Raw genomic sequence first — 16,271 nt, forward strand, 5'->3', positions numbered from 1 at the left:
TACTTGGTAGAAGACTGCTAAAAAAATTGTGTAAATTAGTTTCTAAATTTCATTTAAAAATACAAGAAAATTTGTTGGCTAATTCAATATTTGATATACCCGATTCATTATGGGATATTACGTTTTACACTTTACCTTGCGCAGCAGGAATTTTTGCGAGCGAGAAAGCGTTAAAGTATCCTTGTTGCCGCGCTAATTTTATTCGAATGACAAGAAAGTCACTTATTGTCAATGCTGAAAAACACGGAATACATTTCAATGAAACAATCGTTACTAATAACCTGTAATCGAAGGAGATCAGGAACTTAAAGAGTCTAGTTTCATGTCCACTTCTTATATGTAAATGTACAAATACAACTGACAGTAGTTTTCTATGTTCGAATAAATCTTTTATGTTTAATGTACGTAGTTGTTTTTTATATTTAAGTATACTTTATACTGAACAGTGAAATGGATATTTTTCGAGGGTATTATTATGATCCCGCGTTCCGAGAGAACGTTCTCAGACTTTTCGCCTTGATACGAGTATCGATTCAATTGTCGATCGAGAATTAAGTCCATAACATACATACTTGCTGGTATTGCTGTGAAATGTGCATTCCGTGATTATCAGGGCGCATCGATGTTAAATATGCATTAAAATTCCAAAGACGACGCCGTGTTGGGAGTGAAGGAATGAAAAAATCAAATATCGAATCGAAAGAGAACGCAACAGGCGTGGTAATGTAGAAAACGTTGTGTAGAAAGGAGTACAAAAGGTACTTGTATATAACTAAGCGCGCAGGAATGGAAAGGGTGCGCACAGGAAATAGGAAGCTGACAACGGATCGGCGTTTAAAATTAAATAAAGGAAGGGAGAGGGAGAGGGAGAGAGAGAGAGAGAAAAAGAGAGAGACGGAGAGAAAGTAAATTGCTTTTAATTTGAAATATAGGTACATAGCAGGCGGTTCGTTTGTCGACATAAATTTGCCGGTATGTTCCGTATAGGCTGGATAAATGTGGAAAAGTAACGTAAAAACGAGCGGAGTGAACGAACCGGTTGCTTGTCCAGTCGCTCGTCAGTTATCTCGTTCTATCGACCTCTCGCCCGCTGCAAAAAGGTTTAAAGTCAAGCAACACTCTATCGTGAACTACGAACCGAGAATTCCAAGATTTGTTACTTTCGGTTCCCCCTAAAAGGAAGGAATTATTATATTAATTGGTCAGACATTCTTCTCATTTTTTTCATTTAGTTTAGGCTTAGCTGACCGCTTGAATATAATGTATTATTATAATACATTTATGACTACAATGAACCTTATATGTATGGTAGTTACATGTGTAGTAAGAAACAACGAAAGAAACATATATACAAGTTTGGAATTTCATTTATTGTATTATATCGCGTATTTTCGAGCATATAACATTATTTGTAAGTGTAAACTTGTACGCTTACAGAATTTCAAATATACAAAATAACGACAATTCTTCTTTCAACTAAATAGAAAATTTCAATATATAATGCCACATTATATCGATTTCTCTTCCTTCAATAATAAGGTCGTCGAGGATTGTTCTGAAAACGAAATGCAATCGTTACATATACAATATACTTTCGACAGCTTGTCTCACGATTAAGAACTATTACCAAAGGATTAGGCCTAAATCTATAGGCGAGCATCATCCTCTTTCTGTAGGCGTCAAATTCATCGTCGTCCCTAGATACACCGTCTGGCCTTTCAGAACCTAAACCAGCACTATCGAATCTATTGGTTGCTCTGTAAGTAAGAAATATAATCAAATGAGGAGAAAAAGTGAAAATACTAATATGATAATTATGAAAACATAGTTCAGGGATTGCCTACTTATTAATGGGGTCGATGCGACCGTTTCCTTCGCTACCTAATCCTTGTCCTTCGCTCCAACCAAGTTTTTGTAACATTTGAAATCCTGCAAAGTTGAACATTTTTTCATTTTAATCCAAACTTTGAAACAGTTAAAAACTATTTAATAACCCGTTCAATAAAACAACAACACCCACAAACACGACATACCTATGTTATCCTCTTTTAACTTGTATTCCTTGTAATCGCTAAGATCGGGCTCTTTCCCTTGTTTGACTGCATTATATTGTTCCATAAACTTTTTAAGCTCATCTGGTGGTAAGAAATCACCGATATGATGTTTCCCTTCGGCTTGGGCTGTCAACTCTTCCGCCCACATTTGAGTAGCCTCCATCTCAGCAGACCTGAGTTTGTGCTCCCAAGTACCACCTTCAGTTTCTTCATCGCTGTCATATTCATATTTATGTTTCCCCTGTGCTTCTAAACGTCTGACTTCTTCCCTTTTTCTCAATAAATTTTGATATAGAAGATTTATCTAAACAGAGATCAAATCGAATGAGTTGTTAGAAATTGTAATCGGCATTGTAATGCACGCAGTCCGGGAATTTTAGTATTCAGAGCAAAATCGTAACAGAAATTTTCTCTATTACAAGTTAACGTATCGATTGATACTACATAGACTGTACACTCTGAGCAAAGTGACCAATACTTTTACATTGACCACGCCCCTTTTATTACTTAAGCTATCTAGACTAAACGTGCTAAAGTTAATCCTGAACAGAAAGAGAAAGAGAAAGAGAAAGAGAGAGAGAGAGAGAGAGAGAGAGAGAGAGAGAGAGAGAGAGAGAGAGATGTCGATATCGGTATATGTACATATGATATATGCTAAGAATATGAAAACAATTCATCACCTTGTAATGGTCTTCGGCCTTTTTCCATTGTTCTTCGCTAAGATCCAGTGTGCCGAAAGTTTGTCGAGCATATTGTATCAAGGCCGGATCGTTTCTCGATATTTTCGTCAACATTGGATTCTTCGGTTCTGCGCGTTGCACTTTCGCCGATGGAATTATAACAGCGGGTTGTCCAATTTGTCCAGGAATCGCGATGCCTGGCTGTGTGATGCTGCTACTGCTCTGCTGTTTATTCTGACTGGTTAACGTACTTATCTCTTGTATAGGCACCTTATTATCTGGGTCACCCCAGCGGCTACGTCTTTTTCGTTTACGTTCATCTTTACTGTCTTCTTTTGATCGATCTGCTGAATTATTTTCATTTTCCCTTTCACGTTTCCTCTCTGTGCAGTAAGAAAATGAGAATAGAATAAATTAACGATACGGACTGGATATTTTCCGTTCTTATTCACATTATAAGTACGGTGAAACAGAGTTCTCAAGAAAATATTTGAAAAGTTCAGACAATTCAAAAGTACATTTCTCTTTGTTACATCATTGAATGCAAAGTTATAGAGTAGATAAATGACACGTTAGTTTCGAAGAGAAGTAAAGATTCGAGTCGTAAACCATTTAGTACGTACCTTGCGCTAAAATATGTTTGTTAGCGATAGGAGCTTGTTCGCTTTCGTCGTTATCGCTGAGAGCTTCTTCTGGACAGTAGGGTTCCGCGCCACTGTTTTTACTTTCCTTGAGGGATTTCTCGGCGCGAAACTTTGCCACCAACCCCCTGTACTGCAGATAGGCTGCACTTTGCTTTTGGTGCAGAAACCTTGATTAAAATAATACTTAAGACTCTGGCGAGTAACATAGTCTCCTAAATTAGGTTTCTTTAGGTTAAAAGAGACAGAACGGCAGGAAGAAAAGAATAAAGGATATCTAATGGTTCAACGAATCGATTGCGTAACTAAGAACAAATTTGTTTGTAATCTTATTATATATTATGTAAATTTAATTTAGTTCAAGATTTGACATTAAACGTTAACGTTTTCAATTATTACAGCCAAGTAGAAAGAAGAAATTGTATGTAAAATTAACTAATATTCAGTTAGTAAAACTACATTGCTTTAGTGTATTCTGAATGGTGAAAAATTAAAATTTTAAAGAGAAGTACAAAGAAGAAAGAAAGAAAAAAAGGAGCCGGTTCTGGCTTGAGAGGCGATAACTTTACACGTAATTAAGTGTTGTCAGTACCATTTTACTACTCGATTGAAAATATTAACGAATAAAGAAATGATCTCAATCAAGTCATGTTATCTAAATACTACTTCACTTATTTAATCCTCTGTAACGCTACCTTTTAATTCTATTGCCACTGGTCCGAGTAATTTATAATAGCCTTTCATTCCTATATTTCAGTTTAAAGTAAACGACTATAATCAATTACAACTTCGTTACTGGTTACAGAGGATTAAAAGTGTATCAATTGTAAAATAACGAACGATATGCAAATTGACGAACGCAATACGTGACAACGTGACGCGTTAAAGATATGAGATGGGAGGTCAGTGAGGACAGTAGTTACCACAATTTAGGATCTTGGGCATTCTTCTCTCGCGCTTCCTGTTCGATTTCGTCCCCACAGTCAGCGACGATGCGTGCCAGCTGCTCAGCCTCTACGGGACACACTTAGAAGCCTTTGTCAGACATGCGTAAACAACGCTAAAACTCTGATTTTTGTTTTTTTTTTCGTTTTTCGTTTCTGTAGTGTAGAATACGACAGTACTTGTCTATACGGCATGATCAGCGGAAGTTCGCATTTTTTTTCGTTCTCATATTTGCTCACGGATCTTGTATTCGGCGTATCGCGCGCGCGCACACGCACACGCACACAAGCGATCCATTATTAACGGGGATTGAAATTTATTATCTCATATGTAAAGATAAAAGACGCGGCGATACGTCGAAACGAAGAAATAAATGAAAATAATCGACATATCGTACCTAGCTGTTCAGAGGCCCGTAGACCAGTCATTGGTCTCACTGGTGGTGGCACTTGTATGTTAGGCGGTCCCATAGGTACCTGAGCGACTTGATTGGGAAGAGGGTAACTGGTCGACATCAACGAAGGCGGCGGCCCGGCGTTTTGAATTAAGGAAGGAGGCGGAACGTTCAAATTCGGTGGTGGTACTGAATTTATATTCGACGGCACGTTCCGAACTGGCGGTGGTGGAGCGGACATCATCACAGGTGGTATTACGTTCGGCGGAGGAACGTTCGGTACGTTCGACGCGTTTGGTACACTGACTACGATTGTCTGTGAGGCCGGAATCGACATTCTGTTTGGTGGCATTTGTTGCGTCATTGTCGGTAATAAATTTGGGATGGGAATATTCGGGGGCGGTAGATTCGTAGGTTGTAATGGCGCGGTAGATGGTACACCGCACTGGCGTCCGGTTGTTAGCACGTGTTGTTGCGTATCTGACACAGACGAGTCTGATGACACCAATAACGTGGACGATAGTGAAGGTAATGACAAAGGGGTCGACGACGACGATGATAAGGATAATGATAATGACGGTGATGACGATGACGATGTTGTTAGTGATGATGGAAGTTGTAACGCCGTTGATGTAAGTGAAGAAGAGTTAGTTGAAGATGAATATGGGATTGAGGAAGATGAGGAAGTAGAACAGGAAGAGGACGAGGGTGGCAATGATAACAAGGGTGGCGGTGGCGGTGGCGATGACAACATTAACGACGGCGATGATGATGTTTGTGGTGTTAATGATGACGAAGATAACGAAGGCGCTAATGGGATTGACGGAGGTGGTGGTAAACTTTGTAAATTAGGAGGTACTGTCCGAGAAATGTGCATGTTTGGTGGAGGGATGTTGGTATTTGGTGGAATAGGTTGCACAGGAAGAGGAGGTGGAGGTGGTGGTGGACGAATCATATGCGGTGGCGATATTTGCATTCTTGGATCACCTGAACGATCTTCCAGCCCAGGATAAGTATTACACATACTTTTTGGAGGTGGCATTTTTGACAAATCTGGTGGTGGTACATTGGTTACCACATTCCTTATGTTAGGCGGTGGCACACCAGTCATATGCATTACAGGCTGAGACGCGAGGGAAGGAACAGGAGATGGATTTCCATTTCGAGAGAGAAACTGTTGATGGTTATGTTGCGTGCGCTGTCCGTTAGATGTCACTTGATTGAATGAACGTCTGGCTTCTGGACTTTGAGATGTTGGACGTCTAGTAGGAGATGGACTGGACGAAGAACTGTGTCTCTTGTCAGAACCCTTTTCCCAACGGGAATCGTCTCTTCTGCGATCTCTTCTGTTTTCCCATTCTTTACTTCTATCATTATTTTTATTTCGTTCTTTGTCCTGTGCACTGTCCTTTCTTTCTTCCTTCCTTTCATCCAATTTTGAAGAAAACATTGAATCTGTTTTTGCAGTACCCTTATTGTTTGCAATTTTTTTAAACTGATCCAAAAAACTTCCATCGTTGGCAAATAAATTAATCGTTTGTGGTGCTGTCGGCTTTTCGTCTTCTATTCTGTAATGAAACATTGATCCGTCAAACCACTACATAGCAAGTAAGGTTCATTGGTGCGGAAGAGCAACAGAGAAAACATGGCCTTGACCAGCCAATAAATTTGGTCTGTATTTCAACTAAACATGAGCGATCTCACACAAATATAGCATTGCTTAGCTTCATAAGTTTAATAAATTTATGGTTTTATAATTTCTTTAAAAGTTAAGAATATAATTTTAAATAATTTTCAACTGGTTTTGATAATACAATGAAAATTCTAAATAAAATGTTCTCCCAAGTAACATGTCCTATTTTAACATGTTTATACTTTAACCTATTGTATTTTATTACCAAAAAATTGTTACTATGTCTGGATTAGAGCAATTTAATCTTCTTTTTTGTCGTTTTCCATTTCAGTATATAAATATAAATCGGGGGGGGGGGGGGGGGAAGAACGTAAAACAGTAGATGCACACTGTGTAAAATGTGTGGATCAGCGCCATGAGTATTTTGACGTTTAATTGTTAACAGGGAATTACATAAAGAAAAAAGATAAATTTTTAAAATTGTTCGATACATATGCACTGCGAGGGAAATAATTTGGAAAGTAACAAATTACTCACTTGATAGAATTCGTTTTATTTCCTATCAAATTCGGGGCTAATGCATTAGTCTTTTTTAAGTTTTCCACGGCTTCTTTCGCTTTTTGCTCTTGCATTTTTGCTTGTATTTCGAGTTTCTTCTGTTGAATAATTTGTTCCTGCTTTGACATTTGCGCGAAACGTTCATTTCGCGATGTTTTCGAGACAAATGGATCAGAACCTTTCACACCACGATACGCCATATTTGTTGTGTCGCAGACAACTCTTCCCAACACACTTGATAATGCTTCACCTTAAAGTAGACTAATAACTCTGGCGATCGCATCGACGTAGCAGCACTAGCGCTTTAGCCGCAACACTAGCGCAACCAAACAACTGTCAGTTTAACTTGGACGATAAAAGTCGGACTGTGATTTCTGTGATATAACTTAAGAATTGAAATTATCGCTGCACATGAGATGTGATACACGCGTAATACATACACACATATTTTCTGTTTTCTCTGTAATACTGTTTCTTTTGTATCAAATATGAATTAAACCAAGAATTTTTACTACTTTCTCATATATGCACAAGATCGATCACTGATACCATCTATATGAATATATACAACTTTCTAAAAGATTTTGAAAGTAATTTCGAAAGTGATTGATTCTTTATTACTAAAAAAATGTTCAATTAGTTTGTCATTATTTAATTTCATTAGTTTTTGCTAAATAAAAACATAATTTTTTAATCGAGAAAGGCGAGTTAATTTGTCACGTTTAATTTGTCACTGTATTATTATAACATAAAAATCGACTCCTTTTTTGAATACATCATTTTATATCTAGAAAAATTAATATTAAATGTTTGAGCTATTTCAAACAAAATGACTGTTTGAACTCATAATTAATTGTTTATTAATACAAAATGATAATCACTTTGATTATGTATTACAGTAACCACATACTCTTAACTAATTGATAAACGGAGATGGTAAAAGCTACAAGGAATTTTACAATCATTATTATTTCTACATTCGTTGTAGAAGCATTGAATAAGTATAATTTTTTTTGATCGTAACTATGGTTACAATATACAATTAAAGTCTTCGATTATATATGCCCAGAAGACCTGTGCCTGCACACGTACTCGTTACACGTATGCACCTGTTTAATCTTCTGTAACAAGTATAAGTAATTTGTGCGAAACCTAGTGATATTTCGAATTTAATTCTATCCAATGGATGAATTTTTAACGATACTCGCAACAAAGGTAAGTAATAATACAAAGGAAATAGTATAAAGACGAAAATGTAAATCATAACGAGCAGTGAGGATGAAATCGAGGTAAACAAGACTATTCGAAACAATCACATTCCTTCCTTCGTAGAATATATAATTTCTTCTAAAGATCTTACACGGTTTAATTATTTTAACATTAAGAGAGAGCTAATAATTAGACCGATACACCATAAATTAATAAAACTATGTATAGTTTCGGGTAGGGATGAACCGCGCGTATTATCAAACAAGTATACTGTCTGCTAACTGGTAGTATATGAATCTTTTTAATAAATTCGTAAATAAATTGATGTGTAGCTTCTAAATGCCAGAAGCGAAAATATAATCCAAGAAGATTTTTATATCCGAGGAGTGGCGTTGATTGAAAGAATTAAGTTGCTTTGCTCTTTGATCGAGAATAATACGCGACGATATTCGGATGAGGAAATAACCCGGAATGCTAACTTATGCGACTTGGCAAAAAACATCGAGAAAGCTACACTGGACGTGACACGTACGTAAGTTTTTATGTGAAGCCGTATGTATGTTTTCCATCGTTATAATAGAATTGAACTATGCGATATAACATCGAAAGTAGTTTTAGAAACAAGCAAAGGATATATTTCTTTTTTTATAGAATGGACGCTGGCACTTCAAAAAGAAAGATCAGATTTTGATCAGTTTCAGCGAAATATTGAAACGAATCGGAAAGCAATAAAAGCTGCAAAGCAGAATATCGAAGGAAACTTTGCGGAAATAATAAGAATGCAAACGTAAGCAATTGCTTATATATATATATGTATATATATTTATATTTGTATATATTCATAAACGTATTAGGTAGTACAACTGAGAGATACTTGACTCTGTCTGAAAAAAAATGTCGAAAACACTTTTATTTTTTCGAAATTAATGAGAATAGACTCGATTACTTTTACTTTCTGATAAGGAATATGAAAATATTTCAGCGCAGAATTCTCATCGAAGGTATTGCATGTAAATTTTAAGAGTGCAATGCGGAAAAAATCTATTGAAAACGAAATAAAACTTTTCGATCTAGGATTGAAAATCTTTGATGACATAAACGGATTAAGAATGAATGACGTATATAACGAACGGTAAAACAAAATATTAAGTGGTATAAGGCCCATTGTATCTTCTTTTTTAAACTATTCTACGAATGGGAATATTAATCATACACACTGTTATGAAACGTAGTAATAAAGTGAGGAAACGATGCTTGGATCAAATTGCAAAATACGACAGAGATATAGCATTACTTTATACGCATAAAATCAGCCTTACAACCAGAAAGGATTGCATAAAAAAAGAATGCGTTACTATTCAGGTTTGTCCTTCTTACAAGCAGCACGACTACCTTTTGTTATTTAGTGTTTTATTATATATATATTTATTTCTAGAATCAACTTATTGGGCAACGTATTCTCTATAAACAATTAAAAGAGGAACGTGAACTGAATATAAAAAAGGCATTTTTAGCAAAACTAGAACAGTTCCGTCGAAATCATGCGGCAAAAATTATTCAACAAAGTTGGAAATCATATTGTGCAAGCAAGTCTTGGAGGAAACGGAAAGGCAGAAAATGACGTCCAAATAAATAAGTCCATAGATATAATTCAGGTTTTAAGTGGAACAGCTAACATATTTTACTATTCGCGATATTCGTAATTTAATGTACACCGGGTAGATTATTTTGGCGTACAATCTAAGCATGAGTTATTGTTGTGATAATTATTGCATGTGATCGTAAAGGTGGAATATTGAATTGTTCGAAAAGTTCGTAGCAAAAGTTTTCTTTCAAAAAATTTCTCTTTGTAAATTGCAATGAATTTAACTCTTAAATTTGAATTTTAGAACTTCTCCTGTATTTCTTTGAAATAGAACTTAATACTACATCTGACTAAGAACAATGCGTTCTTAACGAACAACTCTATATACGCATCATACGCATGTTACCCAGTAGTTAGTTGATACTATATATTTCGCAGTGTCGACATACATAAGATAAAGGTACTTTATCATTTACATAAGGTACCTTATCATTTTACATAAGACAAAGGATACACAGATTTTCAGCAGAAAATTATTAAGTATCTAACTATATTGATCTTTTGCTATGTTTAGAAATTTCTCTCTCTTTCTTTCCCCATCTCCCTTCTTTTCGCTCTCATTCTAGCATTATCTCTTTCTCTATCGCTTCTCTTCCGCTTGCCCTTATACGATTTTCGTTCTTGATCACATGCATCACGTTTATATTTGTGTTTTTGTATAATCCACTACCGCATTCTCTGTTACTCTTTGATCTAAAAATCGCACAATCGGAAAATAAACAGAAGAAAGAGAATTAAGAAAGCAAGAGAATAAAAGAAGAATAGAAAATGTATGAAAAATAGAACGGGAGTATCATTGAAAAGAAAGTATTCTGAAACACTAAAAGAAGTACTAAAGAAATACTCTTAAAACCATAAAATGATCGTAGAAGTGTAACAAAAGAAGGTGATATTAAGTAGGCAGTTCTACCGTTAACAGTTTGCAGCAAAGGAATTCTCACTACATAAATACAGGGAAAGTGTAAACGAAAACAAAGAAGCAAGAAGGAAAAATGTAAGAATCGAAAATAGGAAAGGACTGTGAAATGTAAAGAGATAAGTAGAATATAACGTTGAAGACATTCAGAAAAGTACGACAGAAAGGGGGTGGTGAACCGAGTAGCTGGAAAACAGATAGTTAATAGTCGCGCGGAGGTCGACGCATGCTCCGAAACGTTTCCCCGGGGTGATATTCAGTCAGGCAAACCGAGCCTGCAGTCGAGGCTGGCAGACGTTCGATCGTTACGGAGTGAATCAGTGGTCAGGGTGTAGCGCGAAGCACAATTCGGACATGTGTATCGATCGCTATCGTTTACACTTACGTATGGTCACTTTTTCTGGAAAAATATCATCTTCCACCGTTAATAGTGATTCTAATATTTATCTCATGCAAAAGTGCTAACCATTAACTTCAAGTAGAAAAGGGAGTTAAGGAGCGGATGTAAGGTAAGCAAAAGGGGTGAATGAGAGTGCAAATGATAGGGAGAGGTGTGAATAAAATAAGGATATCAAAACTCCCGCTGTAATGAAATGATAAAATTTTTTTGTAGGAGACTCAAGAGCGATCGATTGATTGAAACGAGTTTGAATTTCGTGAAAGATAAACGGTAATTAGGCCGGGTGAGGCGCGGAAGTAACACTTTATGACGATGCTAGTTTAGATGCATGCCGACGTTAGATAGTCTAGATCCAGCCTCCCTTCTAAAACGAATGCGCACCACCTGTAGCTCGATATCTACGCTCAGAAGGTCAATCGCCTTTTCGCCAAAACCCTCTACAGATGTAAGTAAAACTAATACATTTTTCTTGTCTTTTAATCGACTCTGTTTTGCTTTCAAAATGTACAGTTCATGTTATTAATTTTTATTGTTTATGTAATGTTACTCTCTGTAACTACTAATGTTAATCTGTTGTACATATTTTGCGTATTTTCTATTCATTATGGGAGTCCTTCTAAAATCAGATAATTTGTCTTGGAAACTATGTATAGGAGAAATAAGTTAAAATATGATTATACTTTTAGACAATAATGATTAATAGTTGGATGACATATGATCTTGTTTTATTATATTTACTCATTGCAGCGACAAATGTTTAATTAATGATTGTTAATTGAAGTACCTGACGACACATCTGGTGACATATTCGATGTATTTTGTGTTTTATGCATGTATGCATGTATGTTTTTATGTATATATCATAATATTTCTGTAAAATTAATACAGATGTTCTAATTATTTTTGTGACTCTCCATCTAATTTCGTATTTTGTAATAGGAGACAGAGAAAACGCGGACACGGGATAGAAAAGGAGAAGGACAAAGAGTAGAATAGGAGAAAAGATAAGGAGATAAGGAAGATAAGAGGGAAAGAAAGAATAACGTCATCTAAAGAAAAGAAAAATTTAATACAATATTTCTTAATTTCTTGTTTTACTCTAGCAAGTCAAGTATGTACAATATAATATATTATATAAAACAAGAGAATTTAGATAATTATTGTTGGTTATTTAAGAAGTTCGTAGCAAATACATCGCTTTTAAATTTCAATAAACATAAGATAAAGACACTTACCAAGAATGTTACAACCTTTTAGTAAAACCTAATATTTTGAAGAAATTGTTAGTAGAACTCATTATGAACGTTTATAGGTTTTATAGAATGGATATTTTGCTTAAATATCATGAGAATGCTATGAATCGAAACTAATTGGATTCGAAATCATTAGCTTACAAAATTATGACCGAGGAAGTGAACAATGTAGCTTCTTGCAAATGGAGCATGGAGGAACGGGAAAAGATGTTAGCTACTGGAACGCTGGAACAAAAAAAGGAGGCCTTCAAAGATGATGAGGAATTAATGAGAGAAACGGCCAAGTTTGTAAGCGAAGTGATAGAAACGGCAACTACGGAAGCATCGAAGAGGAAATTGTGTTCGGAGGTAAGCGACGTAGCAATTTTTCGGTCGGTATTTAGGGCAGTAATGTCAACTGCAATTGTTTGTTATCATTGAATCGTTGATTTTATGTTTCAGAAAGGTGATGCCAGTGAAGGTAAGATAAAATATAAAAAGGTAGACAAAAATATTTCGAGAGATATTACACGTAGAATTTGCTTTAATTCTAATCCAAGCTTATTTTTTATATCGTGGGTATGCAACTAAAATGCTTTGTCTATATATAAATCTGTAAAATGAATAATAAGTTCTATGAAAATGTAAAGATAATTATACTTTTTTAATGCAGTATGTTTTAAAAATGATACCCATAATTTAAATCACTTGTAAAAGAGAAAAAAGTTTTTCGGCTTTCTTATGTACATTCTTTATTCAGGGTCCACATTAGAGGATTTTCATTGTACACCCACGATATGATTTTGTTCACGTTTTATTCCTAAACTCAGTAAAACGAACAAAATATATGTTTGCATAGGAAGTAGACTGAAAGGTATCGATAGCATCGCTGGCTGGAATCATCGTGCACGTGGATTCTGCAGTCGAGTATTGAACGCGCTCTGTCCATGTTTCACAAGTAATGGTAAATCGTAGAGCGTATCTTCACTGATTACGCGCGTCGCTACCGCCATGTTCAAACATCGTAGCTTTGCATCGCTCTTGTCGCGATTCATTTTCTCAACCTATCATCAAACCGACTACATACAAGTCTCGCATACATATTGTCAATAGTAGTACACTCGTTCCTCGATTTACATGCAATACTCGTTTCGCGTACATGAAATCTATTAATATAAAAAAAAATATATGTTAAAGCATTAAGTGAATCGAGGAATAAGAGTGGTACAATTGTATGTTCGAGGACGGAACGGAAACTTTCCTATCGTTAATTATAACGGTACTGTACAGTTTAGGTTTCGATCGAATAAGTTCGAGATCTAAAACTCGATTGCTCCTTCATTTTCGTCAAAGTTTCCTATAGTTCTGATATCGTTACTGGATTTAACAGGAAAGCTTTATTTAAAAAAAAGCAATGAAAAACACAAATAACGGAATGAATTACATGGTGCAATAAAGGGAGCGAAGACAAAAGAGCAAAGAAAACTTATATTTACTAATGTGTGAAAAATTTTAATCGTGGATATAAACGATGAAAATTTTATTACGTAATGTTAAGCATACAAGCAAGCCATAAGTACTATCAAGATCGACGAGGAGTACGCCATTCAATTGATTAATAAATTTTTAAGTATCCAATAACTCAACTGTACATACATCGGGAAGAAATGATAACGTCCTCGTTCATTTTCATTGCTAAATAATTAACGCATGTATCGTGTTCAACAGGCATCTTATCTTAGTATATCCTGTAGTGTCGCAGCTATTTTAGTAACAACTAACAAGATCACCCAGCATGCGTAACAACGCATAAAATGTGCGCATCATCATTTGAGACGCGCTCACTCGTCCAGATCTGTCCAATTATATATGTACAGTCATATTGTTACTACATGCATACACATCTGAAACATCATGTCGTTGGCATCTCGATACTTGTTTCATATGAAAGTTATGTGCAGAGGATATTAATTTCATTTTATTTTTTCATTTACAGTTCTATTACGTTCGTATATAAATTTTTTATATTTAGAAAAATGTGAAACGGTGTATCGAGACGCGATATCCATTGTGCACGTTGTAATCTCTAGGCATAACACATGCTTAAAAGAAAATTGTATGTATACTATTAGAATATCTATTCTTTTCATAGAATTATTCGCCTGGACACCGTACCGGTATCGCTTCACAAGACCCTAATCGCTCGCTGCCTCCCACAATTTGTCAAGCAACTATCGATCCGAATGATAATAAGCACCACGAATATTCAAGTACACGAGTTTTTATCGTGCGTGGGGATCAAAATGTCAATCTCAACGAGATCTGTTCTTTGCGATTCAGCATATGATTGCACTCAAATATTCGCAGATTGTGAAACTTAAGAGCGGACTCTGTTACTGTTGGTTTCTACGATGCTTCTGTCGTCGAATCCCACCTAAGACGAATACGTTTACGTATGTGTGTACATTCATATTATGCAGTCCAATGCAGATCTCTAATTAATAATTAGATTACTGTTCACGTGATTATTAGAGTGTGAATGTTTATGCAAAATAAATTCTTGTAGAAAATAGATAAGGAAGTGGAACAATGGAAAACACATGTGAGCTTTTTATATTATTGAAAGTGAAATGTTATTTCAGAGCGTGATCCTGTACGTTTGAAAGGATTAGAAATTATTAATTTTTTATCTTGAGAATGATGCTTCCTTTTTTATTTATTTGGTTACTAGTTTTTAATTTTTTTTTTATTCGAATAATAGTTTATTGGTCTATAAGAAAGTTATGAACTGTTCTATTCAACATTTCTCTGCTGTTCTATATATATATATTTTTTTTATTATATATTGCATTATTTCGAAACATTTGCATAAATATCCACAATCTAGTGATTCGGAAGAAACATTAATGGCTGCAACTATGTTTGCAACGGATTGTATTTACAAAAACCGATTGTTCTTTTGTCGTGGCTCATATACGTAAAATGTAGTTCAGCATAAAGGTGTTAAGAAAAATAACGTAAGTGTGAAAGAAATTAATTGTATGTTGGTTGTATGTTTACCATTAGATCTACTGTTGATCCTTTGTGTAATAACTTTGTGTCCTATAACCGTTAACTGCTATAGTGAAACCATAATTGTAATTTAAAGGAATTTTATTTTTAAGTATACATACAGAGTTCAATATTATATATATATGTATATATTAGTAATTGCAATCAGTAGATGCTATTGTCCAATTACAACAGCCAACTTAATTGAAGATTATTAAAACATTTATACCACCTTTATATTGCCTGTAGGACTTTAGAACCTTACTAAAGCAGTTAATGGTTAAACATATTTTGATCAAAATAAGAAAGTAAAGTGGAAAGCGAAAAAGCGTGAAAGGAAATGTATATGTCTGGATGTATATGAGCACCTGTTAGAGAGAGAGAGAAAGAGAAAGCGGGCGAGAGAGACAAGGCGAGACGAAGATACTATTGAAAATTAATATATATATGTATAAAAATTCATTGTACAATTATTCGATGTGGGATCAAAAACTAAAGAAAATCTATTGACTGACAATCAAATTGAATGCAATTTGCACTGCATAGATATGCATGGAAATTTATATATTATTAATTCAAATTCCAAGTTCTCATTACACATTATGACGTGTCAAATTGATTAAACTATTCGATGTTACGTCAATGTTACATTATATCAAGAGACAGTGAAATGATACATTAACATGTAATTGTGTATGTGTGCGTATATTGCATGCATACACAAAATATACGATTGTAAGTTGAATGTATAAATTATCGTGCATCTGTCAATAAATATACAAATGTAAGTACAAAGTTGTTAATAAATTAAATATTTGCCTTTCCAATATTGCGACGAAAGAATTATTAGGCTACGCATACGTGTGTGTACAGTGTGTGTAATTACTCGGTTGCCATAGAAAATCGTATATTC

At 35.1% G+C, this 16,271-nt stretch overlaps 3 protein-coding genes across 5 annotated transcripts; 2 read left to right on the forward strand and 1 right to left on the reverse strand.

The window, feature by feature from the left end:
- Positions 1 to 1,351: 1,351 nt before the first annotated feature.
- LOC143422123 (uncharacterized) lies at positions 1,352 to 7,177 on the reverse strand. Of its 2 annotated transcripts, none has more exons than XM_076892547.1 (9): positions 6,885 to 7,177; positions 4,718 to 6,282; positions 4,299 to 4,389; positions 3,358 to 3,545; positions 2,735 to 3,117; positions 2,034 to 2,358; positions 1,845 to 1,929; positions 1,628 to 1,757; positions 1,352 to 1,555 (listed from the first exon to the last, which is right to left on the reverse strand). In XM_076892547.1, exons 1-9 carry the CDS (start codon positions 7,103 to 7,105, stop codon positions 1,529 to 1,531), a joined length of 3,015 nt encoding a protein of 1,004 aa, XP_076748662.1. In that variant the 5' UTR covers positions 7,106 to 7,177; the 3' UTR covers positions 1,352 to 1,528. The 2 variants fall into 2 exon arrangements, with proteins under 2 accessions (XP_076748662.1, XP_076748661.1); XM_076892546.1 differs by having other exon boundaries at positions 4,299 to 4,401.
- An 867-nt stretch (positions 7,178 to 8,044) lies between these two features.
- On the forward strand, positions 8,045 to 9,792 carry LOC143422150 (uncharacterized). Its single transcript, XM_076892597.1, has 6 exons — positions 8,045 to 8,120; positions 8,447 to 8,642; positions 8,766 to 8,901; positions 9,097 to 9,246; positions 9,347 to 9,476; positions 9,550 to 9,792. The coding sequence occupies exons 1-6, from the start codon at positions 8,088 to 8,090 to the stop codon at positions 9,733 to 9,735; spliced, it is 831 nt and encodes a 276-aa protein (XP_076748712.1). The 5' UTR covers positions 8,045 to 8,087; the 3' UTR covers positions 9,736 to 9,792.
- A 2,683-nt stretch (positions 9,793 to 12,475) lies between these two features.
- Positions 12,476 to 14,671, forward strand: LOC143422154 (uncharacterized). 2 transcript variants are annotated; one of them, XM_076892602.1, is made up of 3 exons: positions 12,476 to 12,699; positions 13,171 to 13,271; positions 14,460 to 14,671. In XM_076892602.1, the coding sequence occupies exons 1-3, from the start codon at positions 12,476 to 12,478 to the stop codon at positions 14,504 to 14,506; spliced, it is 372 nt and encodes a 123-aa protein (XP_076748717.1). In that variant the 3' UTR covers positions 14,507 to 14,671. The 2 variants fall into 2 exon arrangements, with proteins under 2 accessions (XP_076748717.1, XP_076748718.1); XM_076892603.1 differs by having other exon boundaries at positions 13,171 to 13,265.
- Positions 14,672 to 16,271: the final 1,600 nt, after the last annotated feature.

This window comes from Xylocopa sonorina, chromosome 3, assembly GCF_050948175.1.
Source record: "Xylocopa sonorina isolate GNS202 chromosome 3, iyXylSono1_principal, whole genome shotgun sequence".
Taxonomy (NCBI): Eukaryota; Metazoa; Arthropoda; class Insecta; order Hymenoptera; family Apidae; genus Xylocopa; species Xylocopa sonorina.